Source organism: Rana temporaria, chromosome 9 (assembly GCF_905171775.1).
Source record: "Rana temporaria chromosome 9, aRanTem1.1, whole genome shotgun sequence".
Taxonomy (NCBI): Eukaryota; Metazoa; Chordata; class Amphibia; order Anura; family Ranidae; genus Rana; species Rana temporaria.
In genome coordinates this window covers 144,224,218-144,248,237 of record NC_053497.1, presented here as the reverse complement: position 1 = coordinate 144,248,237, position 24,020 = coordinate 144,224,218, and the positions used below count along the sequence as shown (strand labels likewise).

General features: G+C 43.1%; 1 protein-coding gene across 2 annotated transcripts in view; it reads right to left on the bottom strand.

The window, feature by feature from the left end:
• ZDHHC12 (zinc finger DHHC-type palmitoyltransferase 12) overlaps positions 1-13,179 on the bottom strand; it is a 51,479-nt gene extending 38,300 nt beyond the window's left edge. The window contains exon 1 of one of the 2 annotated variants that reach the window (XM_040324728.1): positions 13,031-13,179. In XM_040324728.1, coding sequence (XP_040180662.1) covers positions 13,031-13,127 — 97 coding nt within the window. In that variant the 5' untranslated portion in view covers positions 13,128-13,179. The remainder of the gene's footprint in view (positions 1-13,030) is intronic. The other variant, XM_040324729.1, reaches the window with a different exon arrangement.
• Between the last annotated feature and the right edge of the window lie 10,841 nt (positions 13,180-24,020).

The window sequence follows — 24,020 nt, the reverse complement described above, 5'->3', positions numbered from 1 at the left end:
TAAAGTGATTCCCTGTTTTAGGGGTGACTTTAGTCTGTTGGCCCACCCATTCTGTATCAAAACTTGGTCAGTATTGCACAGAAACATGCCCTGGATTTTGCATGTATTCTAGTACAGAATGGTGAAAAAAGGGGTTTGTCAGCCAGATATCTGAGGAGCAGGGCACCACATCCCAAAAAGTTATAAAATGTATAGAAGAACCAAATTTGGGAACTTTTAAGGTGCCAGACACAAACAACACATACAGTGTTTCCCCCGAAAAAGAGCCCTACCCTGAAAAATAAGACCTAGCATGATTATCAGGGAGGGCTGAAAAATAAGCTCTACCTCGAAAATAAGCCCTAGTAAAGTTCATGTAAGACAAAATTAATCCATTATATAAAACTATTATAACGTGCGTGTCTCTCTTTGTAACTGTATTATGTAAAATACTGTATTTACAGTGCCACTGACCTGCCTGAGGTCTTTTTCTCTCCTTCTGGTTGACTGCGGCCCCTCTCTCTTCAGTGCTCGGAGCGGGCTGACGTCTGCGGCTCCCTCGGGATCTCGGAGCGGAGAAGAAGAGCTCAGACAGGTCACGTGAGCGCCCAGGGGCGCTGTATATAAGGAATTTCTCATAATACAGTTACAAAGGGTGACACACTGCACCTTATACCGGTATAATCTTTTTCTAAAACAAATTACATAATTTTATATGGACTAGATAAGACGGAACACAGGAACTTTAAAAAAAAATATTTTATTGTTTTATTCCAAGTTTTTTAGAACATAAATAAGACATCCCCTGAAAATAATTGTGTGTTTTTTGTAGCCAACATTTATATAAGAGCAGGTCTTTCATTTTGGGAAAACATGGTACTACATCAGGATGTAAAATCCACATCAAATGTTATTTGGAACATGTTTTAAATACTTTGTAAAAAGGAAATATAAGAACGAAGATCACATGCGATCCAAGTATATGGTACAGCCATTATTGCTCAACACGTTTTGACAAAAGATGGCTTCTTCAGGAGACTTTTTAAAATTACTGTACAGAATATTCACTGTAAACAGAAAAACATACATTTAGAAACAGCATAACATAGGGCCATACAGCCCTGTTATTATTTATACATAATTAATTGGTATACATCAAAATTACAATGAATCAGCATGAGAGACCGCTCATACCCCAGAGATGCCACCAGGTATGTATATGTCAGCGCAGGAGCCACAGAATTACCATCATAGGAATATTAGTGTATCATAGGAGGACCATGTCCCTAAAACAGACGTCTATGAAAAATATCAGATAATTAATTGGTATATATTAGTATAAATTGGTATTATGTATGAATAAAAATAACAGGGCTGTATGGAACTATGTTATACTGTTTTTTTCTGTTCACAGTGCATATTCTGTTCAGTAATTTAAAACGCTCCTGAAGAAGCCATCTTTTGGTGAAACATGTTGGCTGTACCATATACCATACCATATACCTGGATCGCATGTGATCTTCATTCTTATATTTCCTTTTTAAAGTATTTTAAAAATGTTCCAAATAAAATTTTATATGGATTTTAAATCATGATTTAGTATAATGTTTGTATCTGGCACCTTAAAAGTCCTCAAATCTGGTTCTTCTATATATTCCTGTACAGCAGGGATATGCAATTAGCGGACCTCCAGCTGTTGCAGAACTACAAATCCCATGAGCCATTGCAAGACTCTGACAGCCACAAGCATGATACCCAGAGGAAGAGGCATGATGGGACTTGTAGTTTTGCAACAGCTGGAGGTCCGCTAATTGCTTATCCCTGCTGTACAGAATTCAGGAGGGATGACACCAGCTGCTGTTTGGCTGGATCCTTCTAAATGTTAACCAAGCCTCTTTGATTGAGACCACACGAACAATACTGTGGCAATAGTAAAATACAGTTGTATTCAAAATTATTCAACCCCCCACTGAAATTGATTGTTTTGGCCAGTTTGACATTGATTTTGATCATTCAGTCATCCTGCTTACAATTAAATCAAAGAGGCACGTGTAGGTCAGACAAATATAACATAACATTTATAATAAAATAACCACAAATGTCTTTTCTGTGCTCACATCATTATCAGTTTTATTCAACCCCCAAGTGACATTTAATCTTAGTACTTAGTACAACATCCTTTTACAGTTATAACAGCTTTTAAACGTGAAGCATAGCTTGACACAAGTGTCTTGCAGCGATCTACGGGTATCTTCGCCCATTCGTCATGGGCAAAAGCCTCCAGTTCAGTCACATTCTTAGGCTTGCGCACTGCAACTGCTTTCTTTAACCTGCCTGGCGGTATTCCCGAGTCTGACTCGGGGTTAGATTTTCCTGCTGCGAGCGGTAACCCCGAGTCAGACTCGGGCTTGCCTCGCTAGATCCACAGGCATGGTTTACTTACCTTGTCCCTGGATCCAGCGATGCCACCGCGCTGTGTGAGCGAGCGGGACCTCGCTCGATTCACACAGTGCCTCCGTGTGACGCCGATCTCCGTTCCCTGCGACGTTACGACGCACGGGGACGGAGAACGGCGCCAAATTCAAAAAAGTAAACAAACACTTTACATACAGTATACTGTAATCTTATAGATTACAGTACTGTATGTAAAAAAAACACACCCCCCTTGTCCCTAGTGGTCTGTCCTGTGTCATGCATGTCATTTTATATAATAAAAACGTTTCTTTCTCCCTGCAAACTGTAGATTGTCCATAGCAACCAAAAGTGTCCCTTTATGTCAAAAATAGTTTTAGATCAGCTAAAAAACAGCGATAATAAATTATAATCACTTGCAGAATTGTGCGATAGCGATTTGTGGGGAAATTCGTCATAAAAAAAAAAAATAATGACAGCGACAATTCTGCAACTGAAAAAATTTCAGTGATTTTGATTTGATTACATTATTGAATAATTTTTATTATAATTATATTATTATTTGTTATAATTATTTATAATTATTTATTATATTATAATTTATAATTTTGTTTTTAAAAAAATCTCATACCCGGGATGCCTATTAGAATCTTGTTTGGTCAGATTTAAGTGAGTTATTTCTAAAAATTACAGACCTACAATATAAAACGCCAAATTTCCTTGCAAATAATGGTACCGCTTTCAGCATGTTTTTTCTGAAAGAATCATACCGCCAGGGAGGTTAAGTCCCACCAGAGGTTCTCAATCGGAATTTAAGTCTGGTGACTGCGATGGCCACTCCAAAATGTTCCAGCCTTTAATCTGCAACCATGCTCTAGTGGACTTGGAGGTATGCTTGGGATCATTGTCCTGTTGAAAGGTCCAATGTCTCCCATGCCTCAGGTTTGTGACGGACTGCATCACATTGTCATCCAATATCTCCTGGTACTGAAGAGAATTCATGGTACCTTGCACACGCAGAAGCTTCCCTGTTCCTGCAGAAGCAAAACAGCCCCAAAGCATGATTGAACCCCCGCCATGCTTCACAGTGGGCAAGGTGTTCTTTTCATCATAGGCTTTGTTCTTCCTCCTCCAAACATAGCGTTGATCCATGGGCCCAAACAGTTTCATCAGTCCTAAGAAAACAATCCCAAAACTTCTGTGGTTTGTCCACATGACTTTTGGCATACTGCAGTCGACTCTTCTTATTCTTTAGAAACAGCAAGGGGGTGCGCCTGGGATTTCTGGCATGGAGGCCTTCATTACGCAGTGTGCGCCGTATTGTCTGAGCAGAAACTTCAGTACCCACATCTGACAAATCTTTTCTCAGTTCCTCAGCAGTCACAAGGGGACTTTTCTCCACTCTACGCTTCAGGTAGCGCACAGCAGTCGAAGTCAGCATCTTCTTTCTGCCACGACCAGGTAGCGTTTCAACAGTGCCCTTTGCCTTGAATTTGCGAATGATGCTTTCTATGGTGTCTTTTGGTATGTTTAACATCTTTGCAATCTTCTTATAGCCATTGCCCTTCCTGTGAAGAGTAATCACCTCTTCTCTTGTCTTCCTGGATCATTCTCTTGACCTCACCATGTTTGTAACCACACCAGTAAATGTCTAGAAGGAGCTGAGTATCACAGTCATTTTAAAGCTGCCTAATTAATGCATATTAGGCTTTATTGCTGCTCCTTGACATCCACAGGTGTTTTCAATACCTGATTGAATACACTTCAATGAACCTCTGTTCTTCAGAGTGGTAGTCTTTAAGGGGTTGAATAATTGTGTAAATGAAGAATTCACAAAATAAATATTTACTACTGTATTACAAAACCAATTGATGTCATTTTAGTTGCATATGGTTCTTTAGAAGTCCTTGTAGGATTTCATTCTGAATACAATTACAAATGTACACTAAATTCCCTAAAACCCTTTACAGCATTGGGGGGTTGAATAATTTTGAACACAACTGTATGTTGTCAGAGGGAGACCAACTTCTGGTAATTTTTTTTTTTTACAACACTTTCACTTCTACTAACATTTATTAACATAAAAAATAAAAAAGGTACTGATCTCCTCCATTTATTATATTTTATTGAGCAGCATCCCAAATGCATACTCGCTTCTACCCCACAAATTAGTGAGAATGTATAATAGCCGGACCAGACCATTGAGATCTCAACTATTGTTAAATTCTAAGTAATCAGCTACCAATTGGAATTGTTTCCAGACACAACTTAGCAGGCAGCAAAGAGAATTCTCAGTTGGGTGGACAAGGAAACCTGTACCAAGACGGTATAAAGGCTGCCACTGCTGGTCCCTCCTTCTTGAAATGCTAGATGCCGGGTTGTCATTGCTGAATCAGTTGTTTCATGCTGATCGGAAGTCTGTTCTCTGATTTCTCTCATCAGCTGAAAAGGAGCTCAGGACTGGCAGCTTTCATTATACCTCAGTACAGGCCTTCTTTAACCACTTAAGCCCCGGACCTTTAGGCAGCTAAAGGACCCGGACAGTTTTTGCGATTCGGCAGCGTCGCTTTAACTGACAATTGCGCGGTCGTGCGACGTGGCTCCCAAACAAAATTGGCGTCCTTTTTTCCCCACAAATAGAGCTTCCTTTTGGTGGCATTTGATCACCTCTGCAGTTTTTATTTTTTGCGCTATAAACAAAATAGAGAGACAATTTTGAAAAAAATGCAATATTTTCTACTTTTTTCTATAATAAATATCCCCCAAAAATATATAAAACATTATTTTTTTTCCCTCAGTTTAGGCCGATACGTATTCTTCTACCTATTTTTGTAAAAAAAAAAAATCACAATAAGCGTTTATCGATTGGTTTGCGCAAAATTTATAGCATTTACAAAAAAGGGGATAGTTTTATTGCATTTTTATAAAAAAAAAATGTTCATGACTGCGACATTATGACGGACACTTCGGACAATTTTGACACATTTTCGGGACCATTGTCATTTTCACAGCAAAAAATGCATTTAAAATGCATTGTTTACTATGAAAATGACAGTTGCAGTTTGGGAGTTAACCACAAGGGGGCGCTGATGGGGTTATGTGTGACCTCATTTGTGTTTCTAACTGGGGGGTGTGGCTGTAGGTGTGACGTCATCGATTGTGGTTCCCTATAAAAGGGAACACACGATCGATGACAGCGCCACAGTGAAGAACGGGGAAGCTGTGTTTACACACAGCTCTCCCCGTTCTTCAGCTCCGGGGACCGATCGTGGGACTCCAGCGGCAATCGGGTCCGTGGCCACGGAGCTTCGGACCAGGTCGCGTGCACGCATGCGACCCCACGGCTGGGCTTAAAGAGCCACGTACGTGGATGTGCCCAGCCGTGCCATTCTGCCGACGTATATCGGCGTGAATGGGTCCTTAAGTGGTTAATGGCCAACTCCAAAAACATCCCCATAAATTATTTATTACCTCATGCTATTATTTTTTACTATCATGTTTCTATTTTTGTATTTATCCAACCTTCTGATGTTGCATATACAGTGAAACTTTGCATTGCGAGTAACGCGGTTAACGAGCGTTTCGCAATACGAGCATTCTTTTTTTTTTTAATCCTGACTCGGTTTGCGAGTGTTGGAGCAGGATTCAAGCCACAGCGGAATGCCGTACTGCACATACAATACACCATTCCCGAGTTCAGCCGAGCTGTCTCCGAGCCTTTCCGAATATTTCCGAGGCTCTCTGGCACCCCCTTTGGCCAAATGCGGTATTGCATGCCATTGAAGTCAATGTGGAACAAATTATTTTCATTTCCATTGACTTCTATGGGGAAACTCGCTTTGATATGCGAGTGCTTTGGATTACAAGCATTCTCCTGGATTATACGAGTAATCCAAGGTTCCACTGTAGTTACATAGTAGGTGAGGTTGAAAAAAAACACAAGTCCATCAAGTTCAACCTATGTGTGTGATTATATGTCAGTATTACATTGTATATCTCTGTATGTTGTGGTCATTCAGGTGCTTATCTAATAGTCTCTTGAAACTATCGATGCTCCCTGCTGAAACCACCGCCTGTGGAAGGGAATTCCACATCCTTGCCACTCTTACAGTAAGCAGTTTAAGGCAGTTTAATCTAGGAGCCAGCTAAAAAAGTTAGGAGTCAGAAAACGCACCCCGTCCCGACGAGCTTAAGTAAACGGTGTTCAAACCAAACATGTGAGGTATCGCCGCGATTGGTAGAGCGAGAGCGATAATTCTAGTCCTAGACCTCCTCTGTAACTCAAAACATGCAACCTGTAGAATTTTTTAAACGGCGCCTATTAAAAATTTTAAAGGGTAAAAGTTTGTCGGCATTCCACGAGCGGACGCAATTTTGAAGCGTGACATGTTGGGTATGAATTTACTCGGCGTAACATTATCTTTCATAATATTAAAAAAAATGGGGATAACTTTACTGTTGTCTTATTTAATTAAAAAAAGTGTAATTTTTTTCCCAAAAAAGTGCGCTTGTAAGACCGCTGCGCAAATACAACGTGACAGAAAGTATTGCAACGATCGCCATTTTATTCTCTAGGGTGTTAGGATAAAAAAAATATATAATGTTTGGGGATCCTAATTAGAGGGAAGAAGATGGCAGTGAAAATAGTATAAAAATAACATTAGAATTGCTGTTTAACTTGTAATGCTTAACTTGTAATACCAACGGCCACCATCAGATGGCGACAGCCCACCTTCCAAGCCAAGTCGCCAGGACACTATTTCTAGTCGCCATGGTGACCGGGATTTGTCGAGCCCTGGTTTAAGGTTAAACCTCTTTTCTTTAAATTTTAATGAGTGGCCACGTGTCTTATTAAACTCCCTTCCACAATTTTTTTTTATCCCTTTTGTGGGGTCACCAGAAGGGCATTTGTAAATTGAAATCATATCCCCTCTCCATGTCTCTTCTCCAGAGAGAACAAGACCATGCTAATCCTCCGGATGTTCCCATTGTGGCTTTTGTTTGCTCCGCCTCCTCAGCTTCCGAGCTGGATGCACTACACGCCCACCATCTTGATATCCAGCGTTTGGCGATTTATTTCAGCCCGTCGGTAAGTATGAGGTCTCTGCTTTAGACCTCTCTTGCCAATCATTCCGCCTGCCCCCATTCATCAACATACTTCTATTGATTTTATCACTTACATTGAAAATACAACATTCATGCATCCGCCTCTGAAGAAGCGAGCAGGGTGTCGCAAAACGCATAGGGATTTATTGATGCTTGTTTTATGCCGGTACATGCTGGATGTTATTGATGTCTGCATTATGTTTATATACTTCCCTGTCTATATTTATGTACATTTTATTTTCTTATTGTGTATGTGTATCCACTGGCCCACATTTTGTGTTGCTCATTGATGTATAACATTGGTCATAAATCTTTATATATTTACTTATATCTGTGTTGTGTCCATTGCTTATTATGCCGGGTAACTCGCAATCGTTTTTTTGACGCTCCATTACATAACATTTTGAAACAAATAAATAGATTTTGTCTCATTGTGCGCTGTGAACATTGGCTAAACCTCTCTCACCCCTCTACATAGTTTAATGTTAAACCTCTTTTCTTCTAATTTTAATGAGTGGCCACATGTCTTGTTAAACTCCCTTCCACGAAAAAGTTTTATCCCTATCGTGGGGTCACCAGTACGGTATTTGTAAACTGAAATCCTATCCCCTCTCAAGCGTATCTCTTCTGCAGGGTGAATAAGTTCAGTGCTCGCAACCTTTCCTCATAACCAATATCCTTCAGACCCTTTATTAGCTTTGTTGCCTTTCTTTGTGCTCTCTCCATTTCCAGTACATCTTTCCTGAGGACTGGTGCCCAGAACTGGACAGCATACTCCAGGTGCAGCCGGACCAGAGTCTTGTAGAGCAGGAGAATTATTTTATCTCTAGAGTTGATCCCCTTTTTAATGCATGCCAATGTTATGTTTGCTATGTTAGCAGCAGCTTGGCATTGCATGCCATTGCTGAGCCTATCATCTACTATGACCCCCAGGTCCTTTTCCATCCCAGATTCCCCCAGAGGTTCTCCCCCCAGTGTATACAATGGGATCATTATGGCAGCAGAGACAAAGTTGAACTTAACCCAAAATGGTTAGTTCTGTTTAAACACTGCACCCCCTGCAGCCTTTCTGAACTAGGCCAGAAGGACGTTGTGACGGTATCGGTATGATATCCCCGTCAAAGATTCCCTTCTTCCATAAGAACATCACCCCAATATTCCACTAGGAGGAATATTCCTGAGATCGCCCATTAAGCCACACACATTAGTCCAGGCTTACTGCTAGAACAAGACAGACTTTAATGTTATAACACACAGCTTATATGTCATTTCCAAAACTGTTACAATGACAAATCTCCGCCCCCCTCACACTGGGGCTTCCATACAGATGATTAGGCAGACACGACGGAGCCGAGTCTGAAAACACATTTTCTTTAGACAATGACATCAAGGACGCTGATTACTAGTTGTACTGAATACATTAACTAGACCGCTCGACCCCGCATATAGAGAGATAATTACCACACTGGAGCAATCAGAATAATTAACACAAGCCACTTAAACACAGATCTCCTTCACACAACACAATAGATCAATTAACCTTTAGAAATAGTGAGGGGACATTAGCACGTCAATAACCTGTTAGCCGAGGACAGAATTACACAGGGCAAGCAGGGAGAATTAGACTGAGACATATAGGCAAATGCATCACAGACGTGTCCCTGGTCCAGGAGCCTCTTGGGATACTTGCATCACATCTTCCAGGAGGCTGCAGAATCGGGGCACTAAGCATGGCCAGAGGATAGGCCCAGCGCATCATTGGTAACTGGCTAGAAGACTCAGCCAGCTGAAGTGGATATGGATGGCAGTGTGGGGCCCAGATTATGCCACTGACCAAACAAATCGCAGCAAGACAATGATGGCTCAATGTGCAGACGAGTATGTATTTTGAAGAAAACGTAGGAATACAGGTAAGAGGGGAATAAAAAAAAAAAAAAACATGGGAGCTAGATGATGCATTAAAGCAGAACTAGAATTCACTTTCCCAAACTGTGAGCAGGCAGGCTCTTGATTGCAGAAAAGACATGCAATGGGGAGAATAACTAAAACTGGAGCTCACAGAATCTGGTGCAGCTACGCATAGAAACCAATCGGCTTCTGTATTTTATTATCAAAGCTTTAGGCCAATTTCACACAGGCGGTCTGATCAGGTCTGCCAGTCAGTTTTTCAGGTGGATCTGATCGTCCCAGCCATTGTTCTCTACGGAGCGACAGATGTCACCCGCCGGCATCCGATCCACCAAAAACAGATGGATGTGGGGACCCTTTCCCCATCTGTCGGGCGGATCGGATAACAGTCGGATTGAAACAGACAGGCGGTCCATTTCCATCTGACTGCCCCATAGAGAACAGCAGGGCTGTGTCCGTTCTGCTTAGCGGAGTGGACACTGACCTGTCATCCACCTGCTTAGCGAGGAACAGCCAGCTGAAAGAACCCCTAATAAAAAAATGGTGGATAAACATTACGGAGTCCACCCCGTGTAAAAGGGACCTAACTGTAGTTAGAATCTGATTGGTTACTATGAACAGCTGCACCAGATTCTGAGTAAATTTCCTCTAGTGTCTCCTCTGCAGTAAAATACACCTACCTGCCTGCTCACTATGTCTGCATGGCATGTAAACTGAGTAAAGCATGTGCCGCTCAGCTTACATCCCCGACACAGTCCCTATGAAGAAGACCAGCACCCAGCAGAACATGGCAGCAAGGGACAGGGACTGAGGAAGGAAAGGCGAGTTTAGCTCAGTTTTAAGTAGATCAGTCTGCCCACCATCATTCCCAGCTGTGCTATGTCTACAAACTCCACGTGAAGGCACAGTCTGCATGTCAATGACAGCCAGGCCACAAGGGAAGGATGATGAGGATGACGATGGACGTCATCCTGTCCTGAAGTTTCTCTTGGTCTGCAGTGGAAGGATTGTCTACCTACATTACAAATCATAGTCCGTTCCACAACATTATAATCCCACTCATGGGGGTGGAGGGGCTTCAATGCTGAGCTCATAAAGCAAAAAATAACCCCTTCTAGCTAAGCTGTCTCTGGAAACTATAAAAATTTAGGGTAGATTTACTAAAATTGGAGCACTCTGAATCTGGTGTAGCTGTACATGGTAGCCAATCAGCTTCTAACTCCAGCTTGTTCAATTAACTACTTGCTGGCCGACGGCCACAGTATAGTTAGTTTTTAGTATTTGCTAAAAGTGATCCTGGCAGCAGATTCGCCACGGGATCACTTTTGGTGGTGGTGGGTAAGGTGCCCCCCACCACCACTTTCCAGTCATTGTCCGGGTTTACCAGAGCCGTCAGTAACCCGGGAAGCGATCCAATGGGTGGATAGGCAGAAAGTCGAGTGAGGCCCCTACTCAGCTCTATGCCCTTGGAGGACCGGAGCGACCTCCGATGTCACTTCCGGTTTTTGGGCTTAAAAAGGGTTGTAAAGGTAAAAAAAATTAGCCCATATGTGATCTCTGTGCTATATATATATATATATATATATATATATATATATATATATATATATATATATATATAGTGAATATAGTTATTTTTTTCTTAAAATATATAGTTACCTGTTAAACAAGTATGTTATTTATCCACTTCCTCAATCCCTCTCACGATTCTCTCCTCAACTTCCGGGTTTCAGAGCGCGCTCACTAAAGCAATGTCAGAGTATCAAAGGAACTACATTTCCCTTGAGGCTTTGCACATTCGCAATGCCGCTTTTTCGCCTTCTCACATAACGAGAACAAGTAGAGTCCAACTCTCAATGCAGCAAATACGTGAGGCAGAGCTACAGAGGCGGAGCCTAGACACTCCCGCCGATCCCCTTCCTCCCGTGTCTGTGAACGTTCACAGCATCTCCCCGCAGGGATGTAGTCCCAAGGGAGGGGGCGAGCATGCTGACTAACCCCCAGCTATATATATAGCTGGGGGTTAGTCAGCATGCTCGCTGGGTTATAGTGATAAAAAAAAAAGGGACAGTGTAAAAATACAAAATAAAATAAATAATTTAATTTAATTTGCTCCCCATTCCTCTGTGTTCACATATGCAAGTCGTACCCGCATATCTAAACAGTGCTTAAACAACACACATGAGGTATCGCCGTGATTGTTAGAGTGAGAGCAATAATTCCAGCACTAAAGCTCCTTTGTAACTCTAATCTGGTAACCGGAAAAATGTTTAAAGCGTCACCTATGGAGACTTTTTAAGTACCGTAGTTTGTCACTATTCCACGAGTGTGTGCAGCATTAAAGCGTGACATGTTAGGTATCTATTTACTCAGCATAACATCATCTTTTATGTTATATAAAAAAAAATTGGGCGAACGTTGGTTTATTTATTTATTATTAATTAACCACTTCAATACCGGGCTTCAAATATCAGCTTTCAGCGCTGTAACATTTTGAATGAAAATTGCGTGGTCATGTAACACTGTACCCAAATAAAAATGTGAATTTTTTTCCCCCAACAAATAAAGCTTTTTTTGGTGATATTTGATCACCACTGGGATTTTTATTTTTTGCTAAACCGAAAATTTGGGGGAGGAAAAAACGTTTTTCTTTGTTTCGGTTATAAAATCTTGTAAATAAGTACGTTTTCTCCTTCACAGATAAAGGCAGCACTGATTATAAGGCACAAATATGTGGTGGCACTGATGGGTACTAATAGGTGGCACCGATGAGGAGGCACTAACAGGCATTACTGATGGGCACTGATTGGCATCCCTGGTGAACTTCCTTGAAGGGTCTGCACTGATAATCAATGCACTGATCAGTCCAGACCCCATCTTATCAGGAGAGCTGCTGATCACTTCTCCTCTACCAGTGCTTTGTCAGTGCGAATAGAGGAAAAGCCGAGAAACGACACTTCCTGGTTATCACGTGATCAGCTGTGATTGGACACAGCTGATCACATTGTAAAGGGTCTACAGCTTAGGCTATTTACCAAGATCGGAGCTGCAGTGTGTCAGAGCGACCCACTGCACTATCGTTGGGCTTATCCTGCTGGATGACGTACGACGCCCAGCCAGGATAACTGATCTCTGCTGCGGCAGGTCATTTTACAAAACGGCGCAGGGGAAGTAGTTGAAATGTAATTTTTCCCAAAAAATTACATTTGAAAGACCGCTGCGCAAATAACTTGTGACATAAAATGTTGCAAAGCTTGCCATTTTATTCCCATGGGTCTCTGCTAAGATATATATTTATTTATATATATATATATATATATATATATATATATATATATATATATATATATATATATATATATATATATATATAAAATGTTTGAAGGTTCCAAGTCATTTTCTATCAAAAAAACAGGATTTTAACTTTAACAGAAAAGGCAAGTGGTTTAGCAATAAAAACTGGAAGCTAATTGGTTTCTATGCATATCAGCACCAGAGTTTGCACTCTCCAGCTTTAGTAAAAAAGCCCCTTTGTCTCCTAGCAACCGCTCACATACAGGAGGCATACTAACAACAGGCGGTGTCACAGTACACCGTGCAGTCCCTGGCCCCGTCGGATACTTGCCAGTGTCGTGCAGAAACAGCACCAGTGTTACCCCCCAGGTGAGCAGCGAGTGTCCCGTCCTCACCAGGCAGCCGGTGCCCGTCACACCGCGCTCCATTTCTCTTCCCCTTCCCCACCCGGAAACCCAGAGACCGCCGTGGAACGCGGAAGCTAACTGCAATGGTTGCGAAAGGCCGATTGGTCAGCTCAACGTAGGCTGTGATTGGCCGGCTCATTCTGATCTGTAATTGGCCTGCTCATTTTGATCTGTGATTGGAAAGTTGCGGCGGAAAGTGCTTTCGATTTTGAATATGGAAGCGCTCTGAGAATGGAAGCCTTTCCTGTGCTCCTTCTTTATTAATGACTACTTCCTTCTGTGTAAAGCTGTTTTCCCAGTAATAAAGAATAGTAGTGTTGGAGAGAGTGAAGTATAAGAATAAAAATGTGTATATAGGGCCAGCTAGGGTTGCCACCTCATTCCTTTAAAACAGAACACATATGAATTACACAGGTTCTGTGGCTAATTAAGGTGGTAATTAGACTCATTTGGTGCCTTACCTGCATTAAATTAGCCTCATAACCTGTGTAATTCATATGTGTTCTGTTTTAAAGGGATGAGGTGGCAACCCTAGGGCCAGCTAACAACTGTTTGCTGCATTAAAGGCACCTCACATTACAGGCACCGTCACATTACGGCGCCTCCCATTACAGGCACGTCACATTACGGGCACGTCACAATACGGGCACGTCACATTACAGGCACCTCTTGCGAGCACCTCACATTATGAGCACGTCACATTATGGGCACATCACATTGCAGGCACCTCACATTACGAGCACGTAACATTACATTAGGGTGACCAGACATCCCCAGTTTCAGGGGACAGTCCCCGGATTGAGGACACTGTCCCTGGACCAAGTCTGTCCCTGGTTTTGTCCCCAGATTTGATTTGAACAGGGGCTGGGACAATTTCAAAGAATAAAAAACAAAATCTGAATTACACACCCCGCCGCTCCTACTAGCTTGGGGGGGTGTATTGCGCCTCCAATCTCCACTGAGGTGTCACGTGGAGATTGGATTAACCGCACAGCTTTTACACCGTCACCTGGAGGTGTGGGACTTTTAATATATCACCGAAGCATTACCGGTCACGACTGTGGATTGTTTGATTTATTATTACTTATTTCACATCTATCATGGAGAATAGATGTTGATATGGACACAGTCTTTTTTTATTGTGTGATTCTTCTTTTATGACACCAACAGTTACTAATATATTTATTTTGGTAGTAACGAGTGGCTACTCCATAGTTGCCAACATTTGAAAAAAATTTCCAGGGACACTTTGCAGCACAGCTATTAATTAATTACCACACTCACTTCCCCGAAGCTCCACCCACTCTGCATAATCTTCGCCTACTTATCAGATTATAGGGTCTACTCAATAAAGAGAGAATTACAGGAAATTGAAACGGGAATTTTAAACATGGGTGTAGGAACCCTTACAAATCTGGGGGGGGGACAGCATTTTTACTCGCCAGGTATATTCGTATCTCAAGCCAATAAATCAAACTATTAAAGCAATCCAGAGAGGGTAATGCGAAGAGCAATAAAAAAATAAACCATCATAGCATTAGTAAAAATAAACCGACATATAGCATTAGTAAAAATCAATGAATCAAGCAATGCTATGCTGAAATGTTAGTTGAGTTTTACTGATGTGCTCCTGATAGTATCAGTAAAACTCAACTGACACATGGCATCAGTAAAAATCAACCGGTATAGCAAAAACCAACCCACATGGCATCAGTAAAAATTAACCCACATGGCATCAGTAAAAATTAACCCACATGGCATTACTAAAAATCAACCCACATGGCATTACTAAAAATCAACCCACATGGCATCAGTAAAAATGAACCCACATGGAATCAGTAAAAATTAACCCACATGGCATCAGTAAAAATTAACCCACATGGCATTACTAAAAATCAACCCACATGGCATAAGTAAAAATTAACCCACACGGCATCAGTAAAAATCAACCCACACGGCATCAGTAAAAATCAACCCACACGGCATCAGTAAAAATCAACCCACACGGCATCAGTAAAAATTAACCCACATGGCATCAGTAAAAATCAACCCACATGGCATTACTAAAAATCAACCCACATGGCATTACTAAAAATCAACCCACATGGCATCAGTAAAAATCAACCCACATGGCATCAGTAAAAATCAACCTACATGGCATCAGTAAAAATCAACCCACATGGCATCAGTAAAAATTAACCCACATGGCATCATTAAAAATTAACCCACATGGCATTAGTAAAAATCAACCCACATGGCATCAGTAAAAATGGTGGCACAGTGGCTGCATGTGATGGGCACAGTGGCGACAATTTATGGGCACAGTGGCTACGTTTGATGGGCACAGTGGCTGCATGTGATGGCACAGTGACTGCGTTTGGTGGCACAGTGAGGCTGCAATTAATGTTTTTTTTTTCTTTAGTCAGAGAAGGCAAGCTCAAAATAACAAACATTTTTTTAAACTGCTATTTTTTATTTAAAAAATTATGGTGACCATAATTTTTTAAATAAAAAATAGCAGTTTAAAAAAATGTTTGTTATTTTGAGCTTGCCTTCTCTGACTAAAAAAAAAAAAAAAAACATTGAGGTCCTCAGCTCAGTCCAACACCCCCCCTCCCCAATACACAATACTTTCTTACTTTTTACAACCTTGTCTCTGTCTTCTTGCATACAGTTTTTACTGTAGAAAGTAAGGCAGGCCAGGCCCAGCAGCAGGCACCTCGTGAGTCACGACTTGTCTGTCTTGTTCTCTGACTGGCGCCGACAGTCACTCTCGCTCCCTCCTCCCTCTCTCACCCCTCACCTCCGGCCGCCAGCGTGACGTCACATGGCGCACGTCGGTGGAATGAACCAAATCAATCCTCCATGGGGGGGGCGAGGAGACGCACAGGAGGAAAGGGAGCCAGCCAGGAGCGCACGTGGCAGCCAGTGAGTCAGCGCCAGCGGGCACACAGTTTAGTGACTGCGCGGTCACATCTGGGGGGGGATTTTTTACCATACCTGTCCCCCCCGCATTATTTCCTGGGGGGGATGCGTCCCCCCCGGTTCCTACGCCCGTGGCCGAGACCCAGAAGCCACACCTGCCTTCCCCACTAACCGGGACAAGTCCCGGCAGGCTAAATTAGCCGGGACTAGGTCCTATTTGACAGGACTGTCCTGTTAAAAACGGGACAGTTAGCAAGTATGCTACTCAACACCATTCCAAAAAATTCACCTTTACCATCACAGAAGTGAGCTCTTTCTCTAATTCTAACCCCCTCACAAGTGATTTCCCCTGATGCAGTATTTTATAAGATAATCAATAGCTCGCTATCTACATTGTTTGCCTTTTTTTTTTTTACTTATTTTTTCTTCTCAAGGGGTCTGAATCAGTCCAGTGGAGGCCTGATCCATTCTCTCCAGTAAAAGATAATTTTTAGGCCCCTTTGACATGGCTTTCCAATCAGGTTCACCTGTCAGTTTTTCAGACCATGCAGGTCTGTTGGTAGGAGAATGTAAACAGACCATCCAGGTCCATAAGAAAAACTGCACCCTTTTCTGCTTTTCTGGAGCTAAATGTGACAGATTGGAGGTAGCATGATGTAAGTGGTAACAAGCAGTGGCGTCTCCAGCTTTCATATTTAGGGGGGCACATGGGGGGACAGGGACAAAAGTAGGGGGGCCAACTATAAAATGCAATTAAATATATATATATATATATATATATATATATATATATATATTAGTGCCGTCAAGCGATTAAAATTTCTAATCGCGATTAATCGCATTAATGTCATAGTTAACTCACGATTAATCGCGCGATTAAGGAGGTTCACCCTTTAAAACATTTTTTTTTTGTTTTCTTATTTTTTTTTTTTTTTATAATATTAAATTGTGTTTTTTTATTTTTTTACATTTTGATCACTTTTATTGCTGTCACAAGGAATGTAAACATCCCTTGTGACAGCAATAGGTGGTGACAGGTACTCTTTATGGAGGGATCGGGGTCTAAAAGACCTCCGAGCCCTCCTTTGCACTTCAAAGTATTCAGATCGCCGAAAACGGCGATTCTGAATACTGTGTACTTTTTAAAATCCGGCGCCATTGGCAGCCGAGAAACCCGGAAGTGACGTCATGACGCCGCTTCCGTGGTTTCAATGCGGAGACTGAATCAAAGCCGTTTACGGCTTAGTGTCAGTCTCCGCCTGAACACAGAATGCGGCGGATGGAGGATCGGGTCTCCCGGTGGGACGGGAGGCCCGGTCAGATCGGCGAAAGGCGGCGGGAGGGGGGGGACGTCCCCTCCCGCTCCTCCGGCATAACAACCGAGCGGCTTTTAGCCGCATCGGTTGTTATGTTTGGATAGCCGATCGCCCGCTCTAAACAACGGTACCGGGATGATGCCTGCGGCTGCAGGCATCATCCTGGTATAACCCCCGAACGTTAATCGCGCGATAAAAAAATTGACGGCGTTTACATGGGTTTGTGTTAACGCCGTTAATAACGCGTTTAACTGACAGCACCAATATATATACATATATATATATATCCTGGGGCCCTTTACTACGAGCTCCCTTCCTACTATACTGGGGCCCCCCAGGGTGGCAGAAAACAAGAGATATATGTCACCAGCACACCAAGAAAATATAAGGGTCCAAAGCAGTGGGAGAACTATCATTGTTGCAAAGGTTGTCTTGCCACCGGGCCCTGGTGTTCTGCCACAGTGGGGATCCCCAGCTGTCCTGTCCCTGCTATTTACAGCGCTGGTCTGGCATCTGTCTCCTTGGCAGCGGCGGCAGTCTATTAGGACCTAGTGCTGGTGACATTAAGGGTGCATGCAGGGGAAGGCTGGCACTATTGGTTATAGAGAGCCGAGCCCCCAGCTGGTCACCTAGCAGCAGTAATGCTGTATAACCTTCTCTGTTGACATGCTGATCGGGATGTGATCCAGGTGATGCTCCCAGTCAGATCTAATAAACAGTATTTATTAGCATCAAGAGTACAACCACATAAATATAATCAACCGTATGATCAGCAGCCATGTGGACTCTATGCCTGTAAAGTGTGGGCTTTGATCAATAAAATCACTGATATTTAGGACTAGGATTTGACTAAGAGCATCACCTGGATTGCATCCCGATCAGCATGTCAGAGAAGGGTCTACTGCTGCTAAGCAACCTGCAGGGAGCTCAACTGTCTACAACTAATAGAGATGGGCTCGGGTGTGTTTGAAATCCCACATGCCCGATCACGCCAGGAAGCCGACACTCCACAGTGCTAATCAATGTATGAGCTGCCTAAGAGCTAAGACCAGCCATAGACAGTTTAAATCTCAGCTGGTTCAGCAGAAACTGGCTGAGATTTGAACCATTAATGAGCAGACTCTCTTATAACTATCACTAGTGGTTGCTGTATAGCCACTGGTGATAATCACTGTTTGTCGGGAGAATATAATTGCTGGGCAGGAGGGATATTCCCCTGTCACCACTGTCTGTTGATGGGGGAATCATGCAAGTTTCTTTCCTGCAATCTATGGATGCAGGAAAGAAATTTGCACCGTATATTATCTTTTTTTTGTTGGTGAATGAGTAGGAGTACTATGTTCCCCAATTCTCATTCACGTAGGGGAGGGCTGATAAGCCCTCCACCCGCAGACTCCAAAACCACAGGCCCTTGACCTCATCAACATGGGGACAAGGTTCTTTGGGCGGTTTCCCCTCAAAATCAATACCAGACCCGAAGGGGTCTAGTATGGCTTGTGGGGGGAACCCCATGCTGTTTTTCTCCTGAATTTTTTTATTGCCGGCAATTATTTTTATTACATTCAGCTGCCAGCTGAATGACTAATCCGTTGTTAGGATTGCGAAGGGAGGGAAACTCTCAGAAAGGGATGGAGGGGGGAAAAAGAGAAGGGAAAAGGTAGGACGGGCTAAATTGAGAATCAAGAATGGCAGAAACATTCCCTAGGTCAGTGATGGCGAACCTTGGCACCCCAGATGTTTTGGAACTACATTTTCCATGATGCTCAACTACAATGCAGAGTGTATGAGTATCATGGGAAATGTAGTTCCAAAACATCTGGGGTGCCAAGGTTCGCCATCACTGCCCTAGGTCATAATTCCAGTACAAACCTGATTTGTTACAAGGCCAGAATCCAGGCCAGCGACCTAATGTATCTAGTCAAATTTAGCCAAGTAGTTGGTATCTAGAGAACTTAAAGTCGTTCCAATAATACAATTTTGTGGTCAGAGATCTTGTCTTTGAAAGCTGCTGTAAGGTCCTCTATCTCTTAAATATCATTTATTCTGGCAAACCAATGTCTCAGCAATGGTGGGGATGAACTCTTCCAGGAGCTAGGAATACATGCTTTAGCTGCGTTTAGTAGCTGGAGCAGCATGGACTTGTATATTTTACATGACATGGAGAAGTATTGCTGTCATGTTACCAGCTAAGGTATACCTCGTGATGTGATGGATGATGTCCAGAACTGGGCGCCAGAAAGATTGAAGAACTGGACACTCCCAGAATTCATGTAGCAGAGTTCCTCTGCGAGTGCCACACCTCCAACAAAGATCACTCTGTCATGGGAATAGTCTAGGCAACTGAGGACTTCCTGTACCACTGAGTGACTATCTTGTAAAATATTTCCTAATACTTGTAATAGATTGAGGCATTATGGGCAAAAATGAGGATTGTAGTCCGTTGTACATCTGAAAAAGTCATGCCCAGGTCCTTTTCACTGGATCCAAATGAGAGTGGGCATCAAGCTATAATCGGTATGAGAGAGGCAACGTCTGCCCCTCTGTGATACATGCCTGATTGATAGTATTATTATATTATACAGGATTTATATAGCGCCAACAGTTTTTGCAGTGCTTTACAACATTAGAGCAGACAGTACAGTTACAATACAATTCAATACAGGAGGGATCAGATGGCCCTGCTCATTAGAGCTTACAATCTAGAAGGAAGGATCAAGTGGAACAAAAGGTAACAGTTGTGGGGGATGATCAGATGGAGAAAATGAAAATACGGTTGTTAGGTGTGGGTAGGATAGGCTTCTCTGAAGAGGAGGGTTTCAGGGATCATCTAAATGCTAATAGAGTAGGAGATAATCGGACAGATTGGGGTAAGGATTGGAGAGGCTTTGGGAAAGTCCTGGAGATGAGTATGGGAGGAGGTGATGAGGGAGCTAGAGAGCAGGAGCTTTTGAGAAGAACGAAGAGAACGATTAGGTTGGTATTTAGAGACTAGGTCAGTGATGTAGCTGGGGCAGAGTTGTGGATGGCTTTGTAAATAGTTGTTAGTATTTTAAATTTAATTTGTTGGGTGAGCGGAAGCCAGTGGAGGGATTGGCAGAGAGGAGTAGCAGACACATAGCGATTGGTAAGGGGGTTGAGTCTGGCAGCAGCATTCATGATGGATTGAAGGGGGATAGACTATGTAGAGGTAAGGCAATGAGGAGAGAGTAGCAGTAGTCGAGGCGAGAGATGACCAGGGAGTGAATAAAGAGTTTTGTTGTGTCATTGGTTAGAAAGGGGCGTATTTTTGAGATGTTGCAGAGGTTGAGGCGGCAAGATTTGGACAGTGATTGGACGTGGGGCTTAGAGAAGAGTTCAGAGTCCAGGACTACACCTAGGACCTTGACATGTGGGGATGGGCTGATAGTTGTGTCATCGATTTTGACAGAGATCAGGGGAAGGGGCACGTGGGGGGGGGGGGGGGAAATTGTAAGTTTGGTTTTGGATAGATTTAGTTTGAGGAAGTGGTGTTACATCCAGACTATATCGGATAGTAAATTAGTGATACGTGAGGAGAATGAATGAGTGAGCTGAGGGGTAGAGAAATAGATTTGGGTGTCGTCAGCATAGAGGTAGTATTAGAAGCCATGGGAGGCTATCAGTTGACCCAAGGAGGAGGTGTGGATTGAAAATATGAGATGTCCAAGAACAGAACCTTGGGGGACCCTAACAGAGAAAGGAAGAGGAGAGGGGAAAGTAGAGTTGTAAGTAATGCTAAAGGTGTGGTTGAATAAGTAGTAAGAGAACCAGCGAAGAGTACAGTCATGGAGACCAAAGGCGTGGAGTGTTTTGAGGAGGGGGTGGTCAGCAATATCAAAAGTAGCAGAGAGGTCCAGTAGTAGGAGTACAAAATAGTGTCCATTGGTTTTGGCTGGTAGTAGATAGTTTGTTAGTTTTAGGAGAGCAGTTTCTGTGGAGTGTTGAGGACAAAATACAAACTGAAGGGGATCAAGAAGGCTATTATCAGCAAGGTTGTCGGTTGTAGACATTCAAGGAGTTTGGATAAAAAGGGGAGCAAGAAAACGGGGCATAGTTTGGTAAGATTGGATAGGTTCAGGGAGGGCTTTTTAAGTATGGGGCTGACTAGTGCATGTTTCAGAGAGTTGGGGAAGATGCTAGAAGAGAGGGAGAGATTGAAGATGTGGGTTAGAGAGTGTAAAACAGAACTAGAGAGTGAATGTAGCAATTGCGAGGGAACAGGATACAGGAGGGAAGGTGGTAAGATGGATGTTAGCAAGTAGTTTAGCAACCTTGTCTATAGTGGTCGGGTTGAAAGAGGGAAGTAATGATTGTACCTGTAGGCATGAAGTGTAGGGTGGAGGGTATCTGAACAGTAGAGATCTCCTCGCAAATTGTATCAATCTTCTGTTTGAAGTGATTGGCGATCTCCTGGGGAGTGAAAAAGGTGGTGGGTGGAGGCAGTGGAGGACGAAGTAGAGCGTTGAAGGTAGAGAAGAGTTGACGGGGACGGGATGACAAGGTGTTAACCAGAGAGATAAAATAGGTCTGCTTGGCAGTGAGGAGGCAGTATTTTTGATACCTAGTAAAGATATGTAGCCCCTTTGTACTTTTCAGTACAGGTGCTATGTCAAATTTAGTGGGATGAGGGGTTTATTTTACTCTCATCCATGTTGATTTATTCAAATTCGGCTGTTGCCAGCCCTTGACTGTCCTGTGAGTCGTTCTGTGCTCCAGAGATGTGGTTCCATCTCTGGATGGCAGGTGGCGCCAGAGGGGTCCAGGCGGAGGCGCCCTTTCTCCAGCAGCCAATCAGAGGAGTGTTTCCCTTGCGGGGCATGCTGGGGGAGGGTATTTCTGTGGCAGACGCCATTTTTCAGGGTTCTTCGCGGGTTCCTGGTTCCAGGTGCGGCACCCACCTTTAGGGTGTGCGCACATCACGGGCCCCGGCGATATGGCCTACCAGGCCGGGGCGCACGTGCTACGGGGAGTTCCTGACTCTGGGCCCTCATGGCCCGGAGCAACTGATGCTGCCAAGGGGCCCCAGTGACTTACTGGGTCCCCCACTTCTTATTAAGAAGATCCCAAGCGTGCTGTGCTGTTCGGTGGGGAGTCGGTCTGAGGTGAACCCGGAGGCAGGTGATCCAACAGGGCTTAGACAATCCATCGGGGATCTGGGCGACCGGACACTGGCAGGTTGTATGCTGCAAACTGTCAGTCGGTGGCCCCAAGCTAGCAAGTCTACCCGAGGAAGATTCAGGCAAAACTGTGTTTACTGGGAGGATATGCTCTATCATCCATCTTCACGAGTATTGGGCCTGTGGCAGAGGTCTCACTACAAATCCTACTAGAGCCAAGTCGGTGGCAGAGACTTGTTCCTTCCCAGCAGTTTCGAGTGACACCCTGGCTGCCAGGCTTGTGAGAGGGACCTGTCCAGTGGCACTATACCCACTCCGGCTGGAGAGGCGACGAAGCAAGATTAATCATTGGAGGCAGGACTGCTTCTTTTATCCATAGCTTGAATCTGCAAAGTTCTCTCCTTTTCATCAACCTTTCTCTATCTACCTCAAGTTGACTGTTGGACCCAAAATAAAGGCACAGAAAACGTCAACCAATTGTCTGGACATTCCGTCATTGCTCTCATCATCGTCATTACCCCTAGACACATCACAGAGGTAACATAATTATGCCAATCCCAAATCTAACCAGCGGCTCCTGAGGGGGTAGCGCTACAGATACTTAATACATTTGTATATACTAATTTATCCAAATTGATCTGTGTCAAACCCACATCTTTTATTGCAGTCATTTAAATTGTTTTTCATTATGACCATTACCCATTACATGTACCACTTGGCTTCTTGCACTGCATAAATCCTTCTTCGACACAGTACTCTCTGCTGCAATATGTCCCTGGAAGGTATTACAATGTAAAATAAAGCTTTGTGTGGTGTCTCATACAGTAGATATCTGGAATAGCAATAGTTGCTGCACTGGTTCTTGTGTACTTTGTTCACCCCAGTTATTGGTATTGTACAATTTGTTATGCCTCACCTTTGTGTGGCCGGTAGGTGTGGGAGGGCAGGAGGTGCCAGACTGTGCGTCCTCCTAGGAATTCCAGGAATCTCAGATTTAGGGAGAGGGAAGAAGTGGTGAAAGAAACGCCTTAGACTCCTCCTAGCTATAATTATAACACGTTATGTTTTCCAACAAAAGAAATGTTTGCCCACCTCCTCCTGGACAAATAGAGAAATACAGTATACTGTACATACTGTTTATTAGTGGTCATTTAAAATATAAGTAGGCACACCTTTTTATGAGTCAAAAATTAGAACAGAGAAAACAAGAAAGTGGACCTTGCACTAGAAGGAAGTTTCTCTTATTTACTCTGGGCCCTCTTTCCTGTGCAAACATGCTACACCAAAAAAAGTATAAAGGAGAAAAAAAATGTAAATATACGTATATGTTCTTCCCAATTTCTGTACTGCAGGGCAGGGGTGTATTTAGGTTTTGTGCCGCCCTAGGCCTGGTGAAACTCGCGCACTCGGGAAAGCCTGCCGAGAAAAGAACCGGCAAACACAATTAATATTAAAGCGGTTGTAAACCCGCATCAAAATTATTATTATTTTTTTCTCCTGCAAGGCAAAAGTCATGATGAGCTAATATGCACCGCATA